General features: G+C 41.3%; 1 protein-coding gene across 1 annotated transcript in view; it reads right to left on the reverse strand.

The window, feature by feature from the left end:
* STK24 (serine/threonine kinase 24) overlaps positions 1-21,525 on the reverse strand; it is a 123,683-nt gene that overhangs the window by 75,488 nt on the left and 26,670 nt on the right. Inside the window, exon 2 of the mRNA XM_054012482.1 lies at positions 20,844-21,074. Coding sequence (XP_053868457.1) covers positions 20,844-21,074 — 231 coding nt within the window. The remainder of the gene's footprint in view (positions 1-20,843; positions 21,075-21,525) is intronic.

A 21,525-nucleotide genomic window follows, 5' to 3' on the forward strand; every position in this document is an offset into this window, starting at 1 on the left:
GCAGACAGGGCTATGGCTCCTATATCTCTTGAACCACTAAAGATAAATCCTCCTCCAGAAAGTGTTCCATACTGCTCGACAACTCCTCCAACACCCTTTGGCAACCAAACATCCAAGTTTTAGAGCAAAGCCTGAGAGAGATACCTTCTGTGCCTCATGTGGAGGTGAGTGGGAATTAGGACATTGAGAAATGCGGTGTCCTCAGCCTAGGAAACTGATGTGCTGCCTTAAGTTTTGGGGAGTGACAGAAAGAGTTGAACCAAGAGAGGATGCCAAGAAACCTATACTAAGAATAGTCTATTCTTATCAGAGTGAAGCATGAACAGGAATCTAATCATTCCAAAATGGAGTAACTGGTACCCAATTAAAAAATAAGGTTAAGACTATGTTGTAAAATGATTCTCCTTGTTTAACTCACAAGATAAATATCAGTCTAAAGGTACGTCTACAAAAAAAAAAAAAAAAAAAAAAAAAGCCATGGCAGCAAGTCTCAGAGCCCAGGTCAACTGATGAGGCTTGCATTACAGAGCTAAAGTTAGTAGTGTAAATGTTCCCACTCAGGCTGGAGCCCAGGCTCTGAGACGCCCTTGACAGATTTCAGAGCCCAGGCTCCAGTCTGAGCAGGAACTTCTATATTGCTCATTTTAGCCCTGTAGCCTGAGCCCCACAAGCCCGAGTCAGTTGACCCAGGCTCTGAGACTCACTGCCACAGATTTTTCTTTTTGCCATATAGATGTTCCCTTAAAGGCTCAAGGGGCAAAGGATATTACTTTTACAGTGCTCCAACACAATTAATCTAAGAAGTGATGAACAAGATTTACAATTAATTGGAGTTGTCCAAATATTATGCCTTCAGAAATCCATAAACTTGGAGTAATACACCCCTTCTCCCCTGCTTCTATTTTCCCTGCTTTGTATCTCACATACTCCACAAGACATTATTGTAATCTTGCACAGAATATCTTCCCATCAGCCTTGTAGGAGCAGGAGGAAAGAGACCATTGTGAAATCCTCATTTTTAGCTCTGTTCTTGCTGAGTTACTGGGAAAGAAATATTCATAAAAGCCTAGACAAAAGTTTTCAGCTACACACACAAATCAGAAGGGAAGCAGAGAAAATGCCTCTCTCTGCCCTTCCCTCACCATCATCCCACATAAACAGAGGAACTCAACAGTACAGAAAAACACCTATGATCCACCTGTACATAATCCTTCCCAGGCAACATATGCAGGAACAGAGTAAAACTGACATGGTTTACAATCTGCTGCTGCTCCTTTTGCCATGTTCAGAAAACTCTGTGGAGAGAAACAGAAGTCCTAGCACAATCGTCTGCAAAACTGTCTCATAAGATTTGTGTATTTTAAATCCAGGTAAAAATGATATTTAGGACTGACACACCTTGTTGTTCTAATGTGCTTAAGTTCAGAGCCACATATCTTCTACACTGAGACGGTAGAGTTCCACAAGAAAATTAATTGGATGGTAATAAGATGATGAAAATTACAATACTATTTTGCAATTACTCTATATAGCACTTTTGACCCTAAAGGATCAAAAAATGCTATATAAACATGACAAGCTTCAACTTCTGATAGTTAAGTACTATGCCCATTTTACATATGGGAAAACCAAGCAAAAAAGGTTAAGTGAGTTGCCCAAGGTCACAAAGTGGATGTTAGTGCAACATGTACAACTTGAGAGTTCTGACTGCCAACTATGTGCTCTAAACACACTCCCTACAACAGATAATTTTTCAACAAATGCACAACTAATTCCATATTAATAAAAAGTCCTGACTCATCCCCAAAGATGACCATACTGAAAGATTTGACATAAAAAAAATTCCTCATTTATGGAAGGATATGTGGTCTTGCTCCTAATTTGTTTCATATAATGCTCTCTGGAATAAGAACAAGAAAAGCAAGACCTATAATATCTGACCTTTCCTGTGAATAATCTTAATGCAGACTTCATCTCTGGAATTAAGACTGGGATCATGATTTAGTCATTTTAGCGATCTAGCTCTTCACCAAAAAGTCTATGCCCTCTAAAGGGAAGAACAGCAACGGCAACTTAAAATGGTAAAGTCTGCTGCTACTAAGAACTTATCCAGGGAGCAATTATTATTCTGGAGGTGTTAACAGCAGCACTGGACCAAAATGCAAGTTTTTCTCAAGACTGTGCCTTAGACAAGCAACATGTTCCTTCAGGGACACATTTCCCTCTAAGAGAATAAAACGCAGTGCATGCTGCTTTTGCGGGATTCAATTGTAGAACAATTCTTTCTAGCAATCTAGCTTGTACACAAAGAATTAAATGGAAGGATTTGGTGTCTGGGAGTCCTCCAGAGAGCCTTTAAAAAGTATTTATTTAATATATTGAGGGGAATGCTTATTGTTTTTTTCTCCCAACTTGATCCCAAAAGGACATGAATTCAGAGATGCTCAAGTGTTGAGACAGATCCAAAACATGAAAACCAAAAAGGGGTGGGGGACAGGAAATAACTGACTTTTGTACAAACCACAGGAAGTATAAAGTTTCCTTTCCTGTATTTGAGAACACATTCTGAGCTGAATGAACCAGGGCTGTTGATAGCGACGTTTATTTCCATGAACCTAAATGGGGCTAAAACCAGCTGACGAGGCCTTCGATAATTTTCATAAGATATGAGCAAATATTTTCATAGAGGAGCCATGAACAGAAATCTGAGAGAGATGGTAAAGATGTACTGAAGAATATTACCAAGTTGAGGTGCAGGACTGATGAGAAGTATTTGGCTAGGGAGCATTTCTGAGACTCTTACCTCCTTTGAAGTCTGTTGGCATCAGGATGAATGTTAGGTGTCCTCGGGCTGCCATCCCTTTGAGGGGAGGGAGATACAGACGAGCCCAAAGGTTCTCTTCTAAACACAAATCCTTACCCGAAGCTGGCCAAAAGGTCCCTGCAATCAAAGAAATCATTGTCGTTTTGCACGTGGCGCATTCAGGTCCTTTTGTCAAGGTTTGTCAGCCTTCTAACTTGTCCAGCCACAAAGAGAAAAAGAAAAATCATCTGTTGTGCAGCCAAGACAGAACAGAGACTAGGGAAAGAGAAGGAAACGTGGGCATTTTTAGACACTGCTGTAACTCATGTAAACACAGGCTAAAAGATCATACACACCTAAGCAGAACATCATCTGTTGTGAACTTGGTGAATGACATCTGTAAGCAATTTTTTTTTGGAAATGTATAATTAGCTAACATTTAGACAATCTCTGCCGTCCTCAGAGCTTGAACAATCTCCTTTTAAATTTCCATACACACTTACTGGTCAATGAGTCCTACAGTCTAACCTAACCATAGCAGTTAATCAATAATAATCAAAAATCATTCAACAAAACTACATTCAGTTAGCTTCGGCAACTACAGTAGTAGTATATCATTAATCCTGTGAATTTATTCTTTCCAGTTAGCCAGTTCTAACAACATTACTTGCAAAATCACTTGCTAGAAAGTGCTTAATGCAAAAATAATCAAAATTCTCTCCCAAAAATTTGACACAGTGATTAGTCCACAATCCAACAACTCTCCAAAAATCAGGTTAAATTAATTTCCTTACAGAGAATTTCACCTCTCAGGGGGAACTGTGCTCCAACAAAAGTAGAGTATAATAAATGAACTTTATAAACTAACTTTATCATAAGCTATGATTTTATTTGCTGAAAAGACCTTTTCAGCCTATATAATCATCCTTCAACAAATGCTCATGGTAAGATTAATCCTTTTCACCACAGACACTTGCCTGTACCTGCAAACTTTACACATGCAAGCACCTCCAATGAAGTTGACTGAAATACATGTATAATACTTTCCAGAGTTGGCCCATCCAAAAAAACTTTATAAACAACTAAGAAGAGGTTCCCATAACCTTCCCCCCAGTCTCCCTTCAGATTGACATCTGATCTCTCTTCCTGGCTATACTGCTAACAATTTAAACACAACATGGGAAATGTACTCAATATATTTTACATGCACAAACATATGTTCTTACTCTTCTATATCCACTCAGAGAATAACTCCATAAGCTTTTCCATGTCCCAGGTCTGCAATCAATCTATCATCCATGACTTGTCTTTTCCCTTTACTCATTGTGTTCAGGTTGTGGAAATGTAAAAGAAGCAATGGGATTTAGAACAATCAGCCCTCACTTTCCAAAACCTTTGTCTATATCCGGATATCTCCTGCTTTGATTACTGTAAGCATCTTCTCTTTAGCCTTATCATCCAACCGGCTCTTTAGCCCAAAAACATTGCCAAATTCATCTACTTTGCCCACAACTCTCATCAGATGACTCTTCCTTTTATAAAATCCCAATGGAACTTATCTTCTTTTGTAGATATTTAACTGTTGTCTTTTCAACTAACCGATTTATGAAGTAGCAACACTTAGGAATTGTACAGTCATTCCTCAATACACAGTATAACGGCCGTCAAAAACACCCCATCATGTATTATTAATTTACACAGGTAAAGATTAGTATTTCCCCCCTATCCTGCTCCTACAATTACCTTCCCTCAGACCAGTTTTAACTGGTAGAATTCACTTAAAGACCCAAACCAAATATATTGATATGTTAATCCTGCAATGCAATCACAAAGTTAGCTGACTGATTTTGGCTACCGAGTGATGAAACCGTAGCATTAAAACACGTGATGTAATAAAACAGATAGGCTTACCGAATCTCCAATTCCATGGTAGTGATAACCAAGGAAGGAAATCACTTAATTACACTGGTCTACAATTTGAGAAGTCGTCTGCTTCAGAGATAAAATGTGCTATTTATTATGTATTTTGATGTGCTGAATTCAAATATGACAATTAAAACAACTGATTGGCTACGGTTTCTAAGATATTTAAGTTTTTACATTTTATGTCTATTTATATTGTGTAGATAGAGTTTTAATCATAAATTGTAAACCTAGGTCTTTTCATGTGTTTATGGTTGCTTTACATGATAATAGTTCACCTGTCCTGTTTATGTAACACTTTAAAAATCATCAAAAGGGTTATATAAATAAAATGTATTATGAAACAAAAGGCAAAAAACTATTAGGTACATAGTTTAGCCCTATTCAGTGTCTACTCGGCGCTTCTTGGCTTGTCTCTTGTATTTATTAAATGGAGCATCTCTTGTCACTGTCCAGCAATAATCTGCAAGCATTGATGGGCTCCATTTGCCCTGATAGCGTTTCTCCATTGTTGCAATGACCTGGTGAAATCGCTCGCTGTGCTCATCGCTCACTGCTCTGCAGTTCGGTGGGAAAAAATCTAGATATGAGTGCAAAAAATGTATCTTTAGTGACATGTTGCAACCAAGGCTTTTGTATGCCTTGAGGAGGTTTTCCACCAACAACCTGTAGTTGTCTGCCTTGTTGTTTCCGAGAACATTTATTGCCACTAACTGGAAGGCTTTCCATGCCGTCTTTTCCTTGCCACGCAGTGCATAGTCAAATGCATCATCTCAAAGAAGTTCACAAATCTGAGGACCAACAAAGACACCTTCCTTTATCTTAGCTTCACTTAAGCTTGGAAATTTTCCAAGGAGGTACTTGAAAGCTGCTTGTGTTTTGTCAATGGCCTTGACAAAGTTCTTCATCAGACCCAGCTTGATGTGTAAGGGTGGTAACAAAATCTTCCTTGATTCAACAAGTGGTGGATGCCGAAGACTTTTCCTCCCAGGCTCCAATGACTGTCGGAGTGGCCAATCGTTCTTGATGTAGTGGGAATCTCTTGCACGACTATCCCATTCGCAGAGAAAACAGCAGTACTTTGTGTATCCAGTCTGCAGACCAAGCAAGAGAGCAACAACCTTCAAATCACCACAAAGCTGCCACTGATGTTGGTCATAGTTTATGCACCTCAAAAGTTGTTTCATGTTGTCATAGGTTTCTTCATATGGACTGCATGACCAACTGGAATTGATGGCAAAACATTGCCATTATGCAGTATAACAGCTTTAAGACTCGTCTTCAATGAATCAATGAACAGTCTCCACTCATCTGGATCGTGAACAATGTTGAGGGCTGCCATCACACCATCGATGTTGTTGCAGGCTACAAGATCATCTTCCATGAAGAAGAATGGGACACGATCCTTTTGACGGTCACGGAACATGGAAACCCTAACATCACCTGCCAGGAAATTCCACTGCTGTAGTCTGGAGCCCAACAGCTCTGCCTTACTCTTGGGGAGTTCCAAATCCCTGACAAGCTCATTCAGTTCACCTTGTGTTATGAGGTGTGGTTCAGAGGAGGAGGATGGGAGAAAATGTGGGTCCTGTGACATTGATGGTTCAGGACCAGAAGTTTCATCCTCTTCCTCTTCCTCGTCTGACTCAAGTGAGAATGATTCTGGTGCATCAGGAACTGGAAGTCCTCCTCCGTGGGGCACTGGGCATATAGCTGATGGAATGTTTGGATAATGCACAGTCCACTTTTTCTTCTTTGACACACCTTTCCCAACTGGAGGCACCATGCAGAAGGAGCAATTGCTGGTATGATCTGTTGGCTCTCTCCAAATCATTGGCACTGCAAAAGGCATAGTTTTCCTTTTCCTGTTCAACCACTGGCGAAGATTTGTTGCACAAGGGTTGCAGCATATGTGTGGGGCTCACCTCTTGTCCTGATCTCCAATTTTGCAGCCAAAATAAAGGTGATAGGCTTTCTTAACCATAGTGGTTATACTGCGCTTTTGTGATGCAAAAGTCACTTCACCACAAACCTAGCAGAAGTTATCTGCACTGTTCACACAAGTACGAGGCATCTCTGCTCACTTTGGCTAAACAGAAATGTGTCCCTTTGCAAAATCAAACACTGACAAATAAGAGAGCACGACACTGTATGATTTCTAGAGCTGATATGGGGCAATTTGTTCAGCAGAGTGATGCAAGCTTCGTTATGATTGCATCATCCATGACTTCTAGGAATAACATGATGCAATTCATATAATGTATGACGCAATACCAGCTTCAGATTGCATCGTTCATTGTTTTGCCTAAAAAGCAAGTACTGTCCAAACCCAGTCAGAGATTTATTCAAAGATCCAGTCAAAGATGTATTTTAGTCATTTCTGGTTTAAATTGAGATCCCTTCCCTTTATAACTCACTTATCCTTCGCCATTCCCAAGTCAATGGTCGTATATACTGACCCAATAGCATATTTTGAAAACTAGAGCCAATCAACAATTTTAAGCATCATTTTCGTTCTCAGTGACCCAGAATTAGTAAAGTTTGACTACATTTATTTCAGAAGCATTTTGGCTGAAGAGCAGTGTTATTTGTAACAAACTTGTGAAGTATATTATGAGTCCCCTTCACTGGTGGGGAGTCAATAGTAGATAGCCATCTGCTACTGCTGCCAGTTAGCAGGCTTAATGCTTTACTTCAAGTATGAAGGTTTGTGATTTTGAGCTGAAAGTCCCAGATTCAAACTCTGCTGACAGTGCATGGGGGTGAAGGATCATCATTTCATCTATTTCCCTGATAATAAAGCATGTTACAGGCAGCACTGTTTTCAGTGGGGATACTGAAGTTCCTACATCCCAGAAACAACAGGAATTATGCACATAACTCCTAAATTCAGATGAAATTTTGACGTCACTCTAGTGATAAATTTAGGGTGTGGACGCAAACTCTCTCTTTGTAAAATACTGTATAAGAAGGGTCAGCAACTAAAGCTCCCTCAGAGTACTACTTTCATTTGGAGATGAGAGAGAGAGTACACATAGCCACAAGCTCAAGGAGGGTGCAGGGAGGGAACCACTAAAGCTAAAAACTAAATTTGTATCCCACATTGGGGGTGGGATCTTTCACAGGGGGGAAGTTTCTAGCCAATCCTTTCAGGAATCTAATTGTCATAGGGTTGGAAAAAAAACAGACCTTCCTTCCTCATGAGGATGGGATACAGAGATAGTTGCCAAATGAAATCTCAGAGAACTGATAGAGAGTCTTTTACGCTTAGGTGAAGCAGATAATCCAGAACGAGTTGTATGGAAGCCTGTAAAGGTCTCAGAGGTTCCTTTCTCCTGGGGCCACAGAGAGAACCTCTTCCCTCTCTTGAGGTGAGTATACCTGGTGGAAGGCTTTCAGCTATTCAAGAGAACATTCTGGAGTCCAAAGAAACAGTCAGTTTCCTGGGGAGTTAACCACTAAGCATCCAAGCACTCACATGTAGGCTGAGAGGTCTGTGATGCAACATCTAGACATGTTGAAGGTGAAGGTGAAGTCTGGCATGCTGAGTTATGTATGTACAAGTTGCCATATGACCTAGAAGTCTCAGGCAATTCCTCACTATTGTATGAAGATACATCTTGAAGTCTTGCATAAGAGCAATATCATCTGAAATCTGGCGTGAGGTAAAAAAGGGCTCACTCTCCTCCCCCCCCCCCCCCCCACACACACAGCACAAGCAGAAGGCTCCCAGGGGCAGCTCCAAGGCAGAGGGCAGGAGCAGCACACGGCAGTGAGGTGAGGGACAGCTGAACTGCCCAGCAATTGATAGCCTGCTGGGCAGCTGCACAGGGAACTTAGGGGAGCGGGGCATTGATGGGGGACTGTTGGTCCAATCTGGTTCCAAGCCCCCACCAGCTAGCTTCAAGGGGCTGCTCTTTCTGCAAGCAGTGGACAAAGCAGGTGGCTGCCAAACGACGTTATAAGGGAGCATTGCACAACTTTAAACAAGCATGTTCTCTAACTGATCAGCGACGTAACAACGAAACAACGTTAACCGGGATGACATTAAGTGAGGAGTGACCAGCGTGAATGACCTCAGCATGCTGCCCTTGACTTAAAGGATGCCTATGACCAGCATGAATGTGCCTTTCATTTAAGGCCTCACATGATGTTCTTTGGTGAACGTACATACCAGGATCAGGATATTCTTGTAACCCCTTTGCCAAGTGGCATTAAGAGGTTCATGGGTCTAAGGCCTGGTCTACACAGCGGGTGGGGGAGGGGGGGCAGGAAGAGAAGGAAATCGATCTAAGTTACACAACTTCAGCTACATGAATAACGTAGCTGAAGTAAACGTACTTAGATAAACTTACCGCGGTGAGTCGACTGCTGCCGCTCCCCCATCGATTCCGCCTGCGCCTCTCGCGGTGGTGGAGTACAGGAGTCGATGGGAGAGCGCTCGGGGATCAATTTATCGCATCTACACTAGACGTGATAAATCGACCCCTGCTGGATCAATCGCTGCCCGCCGATCCGGCAGGTAGTGTAGACATACCCATAGACTCCACTTCGGATTTTGTTTTTACAGTGGGACAGTTTATGTAGGTTAGTTACCTTGCAGTAAAAAAAAAAAAAAAAAAAAAAAGCATACTTTTTCTAATCAACATAAGGTCATATTCCATCAGACCAATGGTCCACCTAGCCCAGTATCTTATCATTCAACATTGGCCACTGCCAAACACTTCAAAGCGAATGAACAGAACAGGGCATTATTGAGTGATCCATTCCCTGTTGTCCAGTCCCAGCTTCTGGCAGTAGGAAGTTGAGAGCCACCCAGAGCATCTTGATCTTCAAGCCATTGTTGGACCTATCCTCCGTGAATTTATCCAATTCTTTTTTAATCCCAGTTATGCTTTTGGTCTTCACAACATCCCTTGGCAATAAGTTCCACTGGTTGACTGGGCCTTGTGTGAAGATTTATTTCCTTATGTTTGTTTTAAACCTACTACCTATTAATTTCATTGGATGAGCCCTGGTTTGTGTGTTATATGAGGGGGATAAATAACACTTTCCTATTAACTTTCTCCACACCATTCATGATTTTATAGACCTCTGTCATAACCTCCCTTAGTCACCACTTTTCTAACCTGATGAGTTCCAGTCTTTTTAATCTCTCCTCACATGGATGCTGTTCCATAACCCTAATCATTTTTGTTTCCTCTCTCTACCATTTCCAATTCAAATATATCTTTTTTGAGATGAGGCAACTAGAACTACATGCAATATTCAAGGTGCGAGTGTACCATGGATTTATATAATGACATTATTTATCCCTTTCCTAATGGTTCAAAAATTTTCAGCTTTTTTGATTGCCATTGCACACTGAGCAGATGTTTCACCCCTTTTCTAGATCATTTATGAATATGTTGAACTGCACTGATCCCACTACAGATCCTTGAGGAGCCCTGATATTTACCTCTTTCCATTGTGAAATCTGACCATTTATTCCTACCATTTGTTTCCTAGCTTTTAACCAGTTACTGATCCATGAGAGGACCTTCTCTCATCTCATGACTGCTTACTTTGCCTAAACCCCTTTGGTGTGAAACTTTGTCAAAGGCTTCCTGAAAGTCCAAGTACACTATATGCACTGGATCACCCTGTCCACGTTTGTTGACTCACTCAAAGAATAGATTGGTGAGGATAATTTCCCTAAATCTGGGTTGACTCTCCCACAACATATATTGTATTCATCTGTGTGTCTGATAATTCTGTTCTTTTCAGAACAGAATTTGCCTGATGCTGAAGTTAAGGTTACCTGCATGTAATTGCCAGCATCTCCTCTAGAGCCTTTTTAAAAAATTGGTGTTACATTAGCTGTTCTCCAGTCATCTGGTACAAAGGTTAATTTAAGCAATAGGTTACATTTCACGGTTAGTACTTCTACAATTTCATAACTGAATTCCTTCAGTACGCTTGAATGAATACCATCTCATTCTAGTAACTTGTTACTGTTTAATTTATCAATTTGTTCCAAAACCTCCTCTACTGACACCTCAACATGGGACAGTTCCTCAGATCTGTCACTTAAAAAGAATGGCTTAGGTGTGGGAATCTCCCTCGCAACCTCTGCACTGAAGACTAATGCAAAGAATTCATTTGCTTCTCCACAATGGCCTTGTCTTTCTTGAGTGCTCCGTTCGCACCCTGATTGTCCAGTGACCCCAATGATCGTTTGGCATGCTTCCTACTTCTGATGTACTTAAAGTTTTTGCTGTTAGCTTTTGTGTCTTTTGCTAGTTGCTCTTCACATTCTTTTTTTGGCCTGCCTAATCATACTTTTACACCCAACTTGCTAGGGTTTATGCTCCTTCCTATTTTCCTAGTTTCTCAGTAGTGAAGACTTGAGAGATCTCAGAGACCCAGAAGTAAAAGGCAGCATCAGCCTGACCAACAAGTAGTTGGTGAAACATTGCTTTTGAAGAAATGCAAGGCATTTGTTTTCTTTTTATTGTAACTAAGTTAAGCTAACTGGCATTCACGAGAAGTGTAAATTTAGATAGGTTATGCAAACGTTTTGCTTTTCTTCAGTTTCCTCTGTATTTTCAATAAATCATGTTTTGAAGATGATTGACTACTGGCTGATAATTTCATGACTATCTCCTCGGGGAGACAAAAACCTCTTTAAATCTTTCAGAAGAGGTAGTGAGGGAAAGGAGTGTCTGGAGCCAACCACCCATTTGATGTCCAAATTTAAGAGGGATGCAGACTGAGATGTCCTCTCCCATTAAGATGTTCTGCAAAGGGCTGTAAGCAAGCATGCACACAAGCAAAGAAACCTCAGGACCACAAATGATACAAAAAGTGGAGGGTAACTGGTCTCAGATAACCAGGGACCAATCCATCTTAAAGGTAAGTACCAAGACCGCAAAGCAGATTCTTTACAGGGTGAAGGAGCTGGTGGACACCAGCATAATGTGCTCTTGCCTTTTTGTATTATTTATAAGGCCAGACACCGCATGCTAGATCAACTGAAGCTTCAAGTTGGCCTTTAGATAGTTCCAAGTAAATCACATTTCAGTAGTTAACATTATTCACAGAATTTTAAGGCCACAGAGGACCATTATGATCACCCAATCCATTCTCCTACATAACACAGGCCATAGAATTTCAGTAATTCCTTCACCAAGCCCATATTTCTGGTTGAGCTACAGCATATTTTAAGAAGTAATCCAACCTTGATTTTAAAACATCAAGTGACCCAATCCTTAGGTAAGCAATTCCAATAGTTAATTACCCTGACTCAAAATGTATGCCTTATTTCTAGCCTAAATTTAGCTTCTGCTTCCAGCCATTAGATATTGTTAAACCTTTGTCTGGTAGATTTCAGAGCCCTCTACTACCAGAAATCTTCTTCCCAGATAGGCACTTCTAAAAGGCTCAATCACCTACTAATCTTCTCTTGGATAAACTAAATAGAATGAGCTTCTTAAGTCTATAGTAAGCTAGGTTTTCCAGTCCTCAAAATTGTTCTAGTAGTTCTTTTCTGAACTCTTTACAATTTTTCCAACATCCTTTGGGAAGTGTGGACACCAGTATTGGGCACAGTGTCTCATTAATGCTATCTACAACAATAACACCACATTCCTACTTCTACTCAATATTCCCTTGCCTCCACATATGTAGCTTGTGTTAGCACACTGTAGCCCATAGGGCTAGCCTGCCAGCTTGCTATATTATATAATCTTCTTTATTGGATGGATTGATATTATTTTGGTTTATATTTCAGTAGATATTATTTCATTATATTTGGTTATAATGCAAGGAGCCTACAGGCTATATCCTGTATATTTCGCTAAAGCAAGTTAGCTTATATGTGTGTAACCTTTGGCATAGATAAATAGCCTATTGGTTACCCTTTTGACTTTGGGGAACTGAACAGGGAACTGAATGTGCTTACCGTAATTCTGGGACGAACTGGTAACCACAAGGTACACTACAAGAACATGGAAGTAATGGTTCAGGCCAGAGGTAACCATTTTGAGAATGAGACTTGATATTAATATGAATGAACATGTTATTAATATGTAAGACTATGTTAGTCTACAGAATAAGTGTACCCTAAGATTTATCTGGGTGAAGAAATAAGATTTGGGCATGGAAAATTGGGCACTGACATGAATATTCAGCATAATGCCAAGACCCTATAAGAGGTCAAACCACCACGTGGAAGGATTCCTTCTCTTAGTTATCTTTCTTTAAGTTCTCTTTTGGTTAAGCGATGAGCTTCGCTTATGCAATATAGCTTAGCTACGCAACACTCGAAGCTGATCTCTACCATCCTGGGATTGAGGAACCAGGACCATCGAATTTATTGGGCATGCCAGAGATGAGACTGGTCCTCTGTCTCCCACTACCAGGTCCCCAAGGAAGGGTGTTTGTATGCTAGTTTAAGTGGCTCTTGTAAAAGGGATGTTACCACCAGGAACTATAGAACTATACTACTTCGTCGCTTTGTGGTTTGTAGCTTTGATTACTCTCGTTTTATTGTAATAAAAATATTAAAATTTTGGTTCTGTCCTCAGTGTGAATGTCCCTGCCGCACACCCCGAGGGTCCAGACAAAGTACTGATCTGTCTACATTCCCTAATTCTGTAGCCTGATTTTGGGACAAGAACCTAAGTATCTTCTGGTGAGATAATTGGCAAGCCTATAATAAATCAGCCTTATAAAATCAGGTTAACACAGTTAGCTACAGCACCACCTCAGGAGCTCATATTCAGTTTTTTATCCATCATGATCCCTAAATTCCTTTCAGCATCAATGCGTTCCAAAATTCAGTCCCCCATAAGTGTGACCCACATTCTTCATTCCCAGATTTATGATCTTGCATTTGGCTATACTAAAACATATTGTTCAAGTAAGTGCAGATCATGCTGCAGAAAAAAGGTTACTAAGCTTCCATAATTGTTGTTCTTCGAGATGCGCTGCACATGACCATTCCACTCTAGGTGTGTGCACGCCCTGAGCACAGTTGTTAAAAAATTTTCCTTCAGTGGTACCCGTTGGGGCAGCTGGAGCCCCCTCTGGTGCCACATGCTCACAGCACCGCTCCCCCTCAGATCCTCCTTTCTAGAAAACTCTGATGTACAGGACAGGAGGTGGAGGTGGAGGTGGTAGAATGGACATGGGTAACATATCTTGAAGAACAGTTACAGAAGGTTAGTAACCATTTTTTCTTCTTCGAGTGATTGTACATGTGCATTCCACTCTGGTGACTCCCAAGCAGTTGAATAGGTGGAAGGATCGGAGTTCACGGACACATGGACTGCAGGACAGCGCAACAAAATTTGGCATCATCTCTGGACTTCTGAGGATGGTGTAATGGGAGGAGAACATATGCACCGATTACCAGATCTGTGCTGTGAATGCTGCTGAGGATGCTTGTGACCTTGTGGAATGAGCTGTCAAGATAGCTGGAGGTAGATCCCCCACTCAATTGTAACAAGTACGAATGCAATCAGAACAAAATTGTCTGCAAACAGATTGGGAGGCCCTTCATCCTGTCCGCTACTAACAGTTAAGTGGACTTTCTGAATGGTTTAGTCTATGTAGAATGGTAGGGCTCGTCTAACATCCAATGAGTGATGGCACTGTTCCTCCCTATTTGCATGTGGCTTTGGGTAAAAGAGAAGAAGACAGATTGTCTGATTGTTATGAAATTGAGAGACCACTTTCGGTCAGAAACGGGTGGGGATATAACTGTACCTTGTCTTTAAAGAAGACTGTGTTTCGAGGCTCTGATGTGAGGGCACAGAGCTCCGAAACCCTTCTGTCCGAAGTGATGGCCACTAAGAAAACTACTTTCCAGGCGAGATACAATAAGAAGCATGTTGTCAATGGTTCAAACGGAGGTCCCAGGAGCTTTACCACCACCAAGTTCAGGTCCCAGGGAGGAACAGACTTTCTTATTTGAGGGTATAACCTCTCTAGCCCCTTCATAAATTAGACGGACATGTCATGTGAAAACATGGATCAGTTATTCACCCGGAGGTGAAAAGCCAATATTGCTGTAAGGTGAACCTTGACAGAGAAGATAGCTAAACTGTGCTGCTTCAGGTGTAATGGATACTTGAGTATTGCCTGTAAGAATGACTACATGGGTAAAACCCCACGTTGGGTTGCCCAGACTGAAAACCGCTTCCACTTTGAAAGGTAAGTAGCCCTGGTGGAGGGCTTCCTACTACCTAGTAGGACCTGAGGAACTAACACCGAGCAAGCCTGCTCTCTGAGGTTTAGCCATGAAGCTCCCAGGAAGTTAGGTGAAGGGAGCTCAGGTTCAGGTGGAGCAGTTGACCATGGTCCTGAAAGATCATGTCCGGATGTAACAGAAGCTGAACTAGAGTCACCACTGAGAGGCCTAGCAGAGTGGCGAACCAACGTTGGCGGGGCCATACTGAGGCTATCAGGATGACCCAGTCCCGTTCTATCTTTAGAAGTACTCCCTGTATGAGTGGGATGGAGGGAGCGTAGTAAAGATGTTCCAGTCATGACAACAGAAAGACATCTATGATACACCCCGGACTGTGGCCTCACAGGGAGTAGAATTGGTGACACTTTCTGTTGTACTAGGTTGCAAATAGATCTATTTGGGAAGTCTCCCACTGCTGAAGATGTCCCTCGCCACGCCTACCACTTAAAATCTGTCTTTCTGTAGTTAATTTGTTCAGGGTTAAGTGGCTTGCGAAATCTCAGCTCAGTTTACAAAGGGTAGTGTGTGTCCATTTCACAGTGAGGGAGTGGCGAATTACTTAATGAACTTGCACTGCTCAAGGTGCCTTTGAGTAATATAAGACTATACAGTCTTGGGGTGTAGGTCTGGAGCTGGGGGGAATTGGCTGGAGTCTCTCTATTGATGGTTTCAGAGTAGCAGCCGTGTTAGTCTGTATCCGCAAAAAGAACAGGAGTACTTGTGGCACCTTAGAGACTAACAAATTTATTAGAGCATAAACTTTCGTGGACTACAGCCCACTTCTTCGGATGTAGATTCATGAGTAAGGCTGTAATTCTGTAATCTTCACTAGCAAATAAGAAAGTCCGTTCCTCCCTGGGATCTGAACTTGGTGTTATTAAAGCTCCTGGGACCTACGTTTGAACCACTGACAACATGCTCCTTATTGTATCTCTCTGCATGGAGTCCCACATGTTGAAATCATATCTGTCCAGCAGCACCTCTGGTTTGCAATCCTGACCTGTAACACCCCCAGTAAAATAAACTTTCCTACTGAACAGATCCAACTTCTTGGAGTCCTTTGCTTTTGATGAACCTGCCACAGTTGCCAACTTTCATGCGGTAAATAAGCACTCCGACTTTCATAATAAGCCAAAAATCAAGCTAATCCCATTTCAAAACAAGGCCAAAACAAGCTAATCCCCAAGAACACCAACACTCTATGTGACTAGATCTCCCCGGCATACAGTCTGGGACTGTTGTGGGTCTGCTGTGCACACCAACTCTCGCTCCTGCTTGCCCCCACTTGCCAGGAGCCAAACGAAAAAAGAAGCAACAAGCTACAAGCCAAAAACTAGCCAACAACAACTCACACACCAATTAAGCCAAAAAAAGAGCCCAATTTCTGCATTTCTTTCACAGATTTGGCATGTCTGGAACCTGCCTCTCTCTTTTGCTGGCAGCAGATATTACCATTAATCCTGGGAAGGGGGTGGGGGGAAATGAGAGTACAACTCATAAATCCACACAGGAATAAAGTACTTTCACTCAGATCTTTCTGACACGAGGAGAGGGATGTGGGGGGCTGCCACAAGGCTTTAACAGGGTTCATAATGGCTTCACTGAAAGACAGGCCTACATTTGCTGAGCTGCAGCAGATAAAATATCAACCAAGGTGTAGGAGACTCTTACTACCTCCATCTGTATGCCCAGATTTAAGGCCACTCTTTTCAACAGTTCTTGGTGTGCCTTATAGTAATACAGGGGAGGCAACATGCCCACTCCTGAAACAGACTTGTTTCAAGTCTGCACCACCTGAAGACACTCTTTCTCCCTTTCTGCCTCAGCAGGATCCCACTGAGCCGGCTCCTACAGTTCTGTGTCAGGGTCAGTGCCAGAGTGCAGACTGGCTGCAGCCCGATGGCATGTTGGTGCCCTTCATTCCAACGTCACCGAATAGGAGAACCCCCACGGGGTTCTAAAACGGCCACTGGACAAGCACAGGTCCCCAGTGATGACCTGACCATGCACTCAATGGTAGGTCTTTGGCAGGGTAGGAGTATCTTGGGGAGCAGCAGGGACAACTTCTCAAACAAGAGGAGTAAGACTCGACCTCTGACTCCAAAGATGAGACCAAGGACCACAGAGGTACAGTTCCCACCGGCGCCAGAGACTGGTGCTATCGTGAAAATGCCTGCACCAAGGTCATTATAGCCAGTTTCTCTTTTGAAGGTACCAAATGATGACCTGAGGCAACAGGTTCCGATGGCACCAATACCGCCAATTCTTGTACTGCTGGTGATACCAGTACCAACAGCGCTAGATGGTCTCTGGCCACAGTAAATGCCTCCGGCGTGTTCGGCACCAAGATAGTATCGGTATCATGCTATATTGCAGATGAAGACAGTTCATCCAATATGGGAGTCAATAGTGCTGACTTCTGCGGTAGAGTAAGAGGAGTGGCCTGTCTTAGGTCAACTCTACTCTGATCCCCAAGCCTAGCCATATTTGGTGACAGGAATCGACTCCTCTCTGCTGACTGTTTCTTGTGCCTTTTCCTAGTCTCTGAGGATGGTGAACTGTGCCCAGCTTCTGGTACGGTAGGAGGAGCTCTCCTTACCAATGCTGAGGCACTCTGAGCTGAGTCAGACTGGCCTAGCTCAGATGGAGGTCTCAGTGCCACCTTCATGAACAAAAACTTCAGTCTGGCTTCCTGGTCCTTCTTCGTGCGAGGCTTAAAGTCTCTGTAAATCTGGCAGCGATCCTCTAAGTGAGCTTCTCCCAGGCACTTCAGGCAGCTTGAGTGCAGGTCACTGAGAAGCATACTCTTGTTGCAGGAGGCACAAGGTTTGAAGGGACAAAAACGCTGCTAACTCGATAAATTACAAAAATTTCACTAAAACGGACTAAAAAACTACTTACAACTATATACAAACATGCAAAATAGAAAAACACTGAGAGGCTTGCCAAAGCAAGGACAGCAGTTCCAGCAACCGTCACAGGCTAATGTGTGTGTTATTTACCACTCCACTAATTCTTGTGTCATCTGCAAACTTTATCATCAATGATTTTACATTTTCTTTCAGATTAATGGACTGAAAAGCACTGGGCGAAAAGGAGATCCCTATGGGACCCGACTAGAAAAAACCCAGTTAACTGATTCTCCATTTACAACTACTTTGAGATCTCTCAGCCAGTTTTTAATCCCTTTAATATGTGTTATAATTATTTTTTAATCACAAATCAAGAACATTGTATGGTACTAAATCAAATCTCTTACAGAAGTCCAAATATAAATGAAAGTCATAGGGGAATGGATAACGCTTAATACAAGACTATGTATGCAAAAGGAGCCAAAGAACAAAAGTAATTTCTGGCCATTGATGCTATTAGGGTGCCTAAGAAAATGGACTGTAAAGCAGTGAAATGCTCCTTGATGGATAGAGAGGCACTCAGGAAATCCCAGACCTTCAGATCTCCCATCTCAGTCAGAAACAGCTGCACCCAAAGGCTAAGGGGTCAAGTCAGAAAATTCCAGCATCCCCAATTAGAACCATCCAGGGTTCTAAGGCCAGAAGCCTCCTCTTTCATTTACACTGGGAATTGCAGCAGCTGCCAATATCATCTTTACAGCCTCCTGACATGATCATAACTCATTTAACTCTGAAACCTAGACTAATTCCCCCCCCTCATTTGTTGTATTGTCATTGATTTTTGATACCCCCACCCCCTTCATCCCAAGCCTGTCCTGCCATAGCAACCCTTCAGCTGGTCAACTTCATTATTTATGACCATTGTACTAATTGCCCTGGTCTCCATTTACCCACCTTCCTTCTTATACCTACAGCCACTTCCCCCCGCTCACCATTCTTCTGCCCCACTTCGACCAATGAGTGCTAACACAAATGTATTCCCATTGCACACTCTCCCTATATATATATATATATATATATATATATATATATATATATATATATATATATATATATATACACACACACACACACGATGTACCCCAATCATGCATGCCGCTGTATTTTGTCTAAAAGTTGCATCCCTTTCATCCATTTTAGACTGTAAACTCTTTGAGGTAAGGTTGGTGTCTACTACAATGCAAGTAGTAACACCTTCATCTGAAAAAGTAGTTCAAGCTCTTTTTTTCTACCAGCATTATTTCAGACTTATATTTTCTGACTGTCTCATGAAGTTGTGCGTTCTCAAGGAGAGTGTCACCTTATTGTCATCCTCATTGGGAGGAACTACATTCATGTCAAGACAATTTGACCATGTGTATTCAGAGCTGTTAAATAAAACCAGTTTAATGCTTGCAGTCCTCCATAAGAAGCACATTCACCACTGGCCCTGTGGGAGAAATGAACTTTATGGGAATTTGCAACATTTCCTTTGTGAATAAGAATGAGGAAAAGATTGATTTCTCCTTAAAGAGGGAAGAAGGGTTCCGAATTCTGAAATTCTTATCTTGCCCTTTCTGGAGTCCCCGTTTCACATATCCACCAACACTTAGTCAGGAGATTTCAAGAGGGGAGTGGAGAAAGACTAAAAGTAGACCCCAATTTATTTTGCTGGCTATATACCTTCACAATCTTTTTAGACTTACTCTATACCTAAGTTTGCATCAGGGCAGTGGTGAGGTATTCGGTCCAAAAGTTTGCATGCTGCCATTTGGGTGAATATTGTGATGGGCTTTTTCTCAAGTTGCCCTAGATAACAAGGCCCAGGCCACAGGAAGCACACAGTGGACTGTCCTAGTGGGAATGGTCATGTATCTTCTGGATCCTCAGAGCAAATCCGTTCTCAGTATGCAAGCAACTGAAGAGCCCAGAAATCCTGATTGGTTAATAAGGGTTTTTTGTTTTATTTTTTTGTTTGTTTGTTTTTTAAGGGCATTCATGCCTCAGAAATGAAGTAGAACGTTCCTAGAATGACAAAAGTGGACCAAACTTTGTATTTGGGATATTTTCTGTCCTTTGGTAAGCTTATCAGCCATTTTTCAAGAGAAAAATGAGAGCTGTAAGCTCCTGCCTGCACTCTCAGTGAAAAAAAGAAAACCAAGTAACACAGATGGGATAAAGTCAGAGAAAAACAGTACCAAAAAGTACCAAGCACAGTTGTGCTACCTTCTATGTTAAAGCATAAGAGAAACCTCAAACATGAATCTTTCCGCAGAGAAGTACCACCTTTTTGTATCTGTCATTATTAAAACTCATCTCAACTGATTTACTGTCAAGAACTGGATCATTTCAGAGAAAAGAAATGAAAGCCAAGAGGTGATCATTAAAGCTTGTAATTTCAGATGAAACACCAACCAAAACCCATAAAAGATGTATCAGCCTTCATTTCAGGCTACTCTACTAACTAAATACCTTCTGCAAATAATTCACAGATAAACAAATTAATTTTTTGAGCCATTCAGGGTCAAAAACAGGGTCAAGTCTAAAAAAAAAATCTCAGTCTTTAAAAAAGACTACTACAAATCAAGGCCTGACAAAATTGTTAACCTTGATGAAAAGCAGGTACTGAGTTGTTTCTAATAGTTTTATGCAATTTTGTTCAATTTTAGAATGCATTGAAAATGTAATAATCTAAATATACTACTGCTTGACCTCAATGTCCCCAATGACAAGTCTGTTACTTACACAAATTTCATTTCTTCCTGCCTTTGGTAAAACAGACACATACACTATTTTATTCTTAAGATGGGTCTTGAAGCAAACTCTTCACAAACTATAAGAAGTTCACTCTGTTTTTAAGGTTAAAGGGGAAAAAAATATTTCCCCTTCTACTGAAAACTATTCTGCTATTCTACTGATGTCCTTGTCCATAAAAAATTGACATTTGAACAAAATCTTTCACTGTAACACACAAAAACAAGCATCATCTTACCTTTAAATAAGATCCATAATATTTGGTTACATAAGGACTGTCACACTGACTCAGCACTGTGATTTCTTGTTGTATGTCCTCTATTTCATCTTCCGCTTCCTCTAGATCAATAATTTTTATAGCAACCACTTTCTGAGTTTGATTGTCAATTCCTTTAAAAACCTCACCAAAAGAGCCCTTGCCAATTTTCTCCAGTTTTGTAAACAGTTCTTCTGGATCTGCTTGTAGATTCTGTTAAATTTACAAAAAGAAAAAGATATTCAATACTTACAGTGTTACAAACAAAAATGTTAACACTTCTAAAGACAAAGACTAGTGACTTTCCACAACTCATTAGATCCTATGGAATCTTATGTATAACGCTACTCTCCCACCTCCGGATTTATCTGTCTTTTCTGCATCCTTTATTTTCCTATTTTTCCACATTTTACCACTGTGCTCTCAACCTGACCCTCCTCCAGTTCAGATGTAATTTCTGTTCCATTCTTTACTGAATACAAAGGTATCTTTGAATTACTGATTTTTTAGCAGATTTCTTTATACAACCCAAGTGCTACTCAGTACTTGTCAGCTTTCCTCCAAATTCTAATTTAAATGGTTACCCAAAACTTTGTTAGTTTTCTGTACCAGCATACTAGTTTAACTTAAAGTCAAGTCCATCCCTTTTGAAGAAAAGAGGGCT

Source organism: Malaclemys terrapin, chromosome 1 (genome assembly GCF_027887155.1).
Source record: "Malaclemys terrapin pileata isolate rMalTer1 chromosome 1, rMalTer1.hap1, whole genome shotgun sequence".
NCBI lineage: Eukaryota > Metazoa > Chordata > Testudines > Emydidae > Malaclemys > Malaclemys terrapin.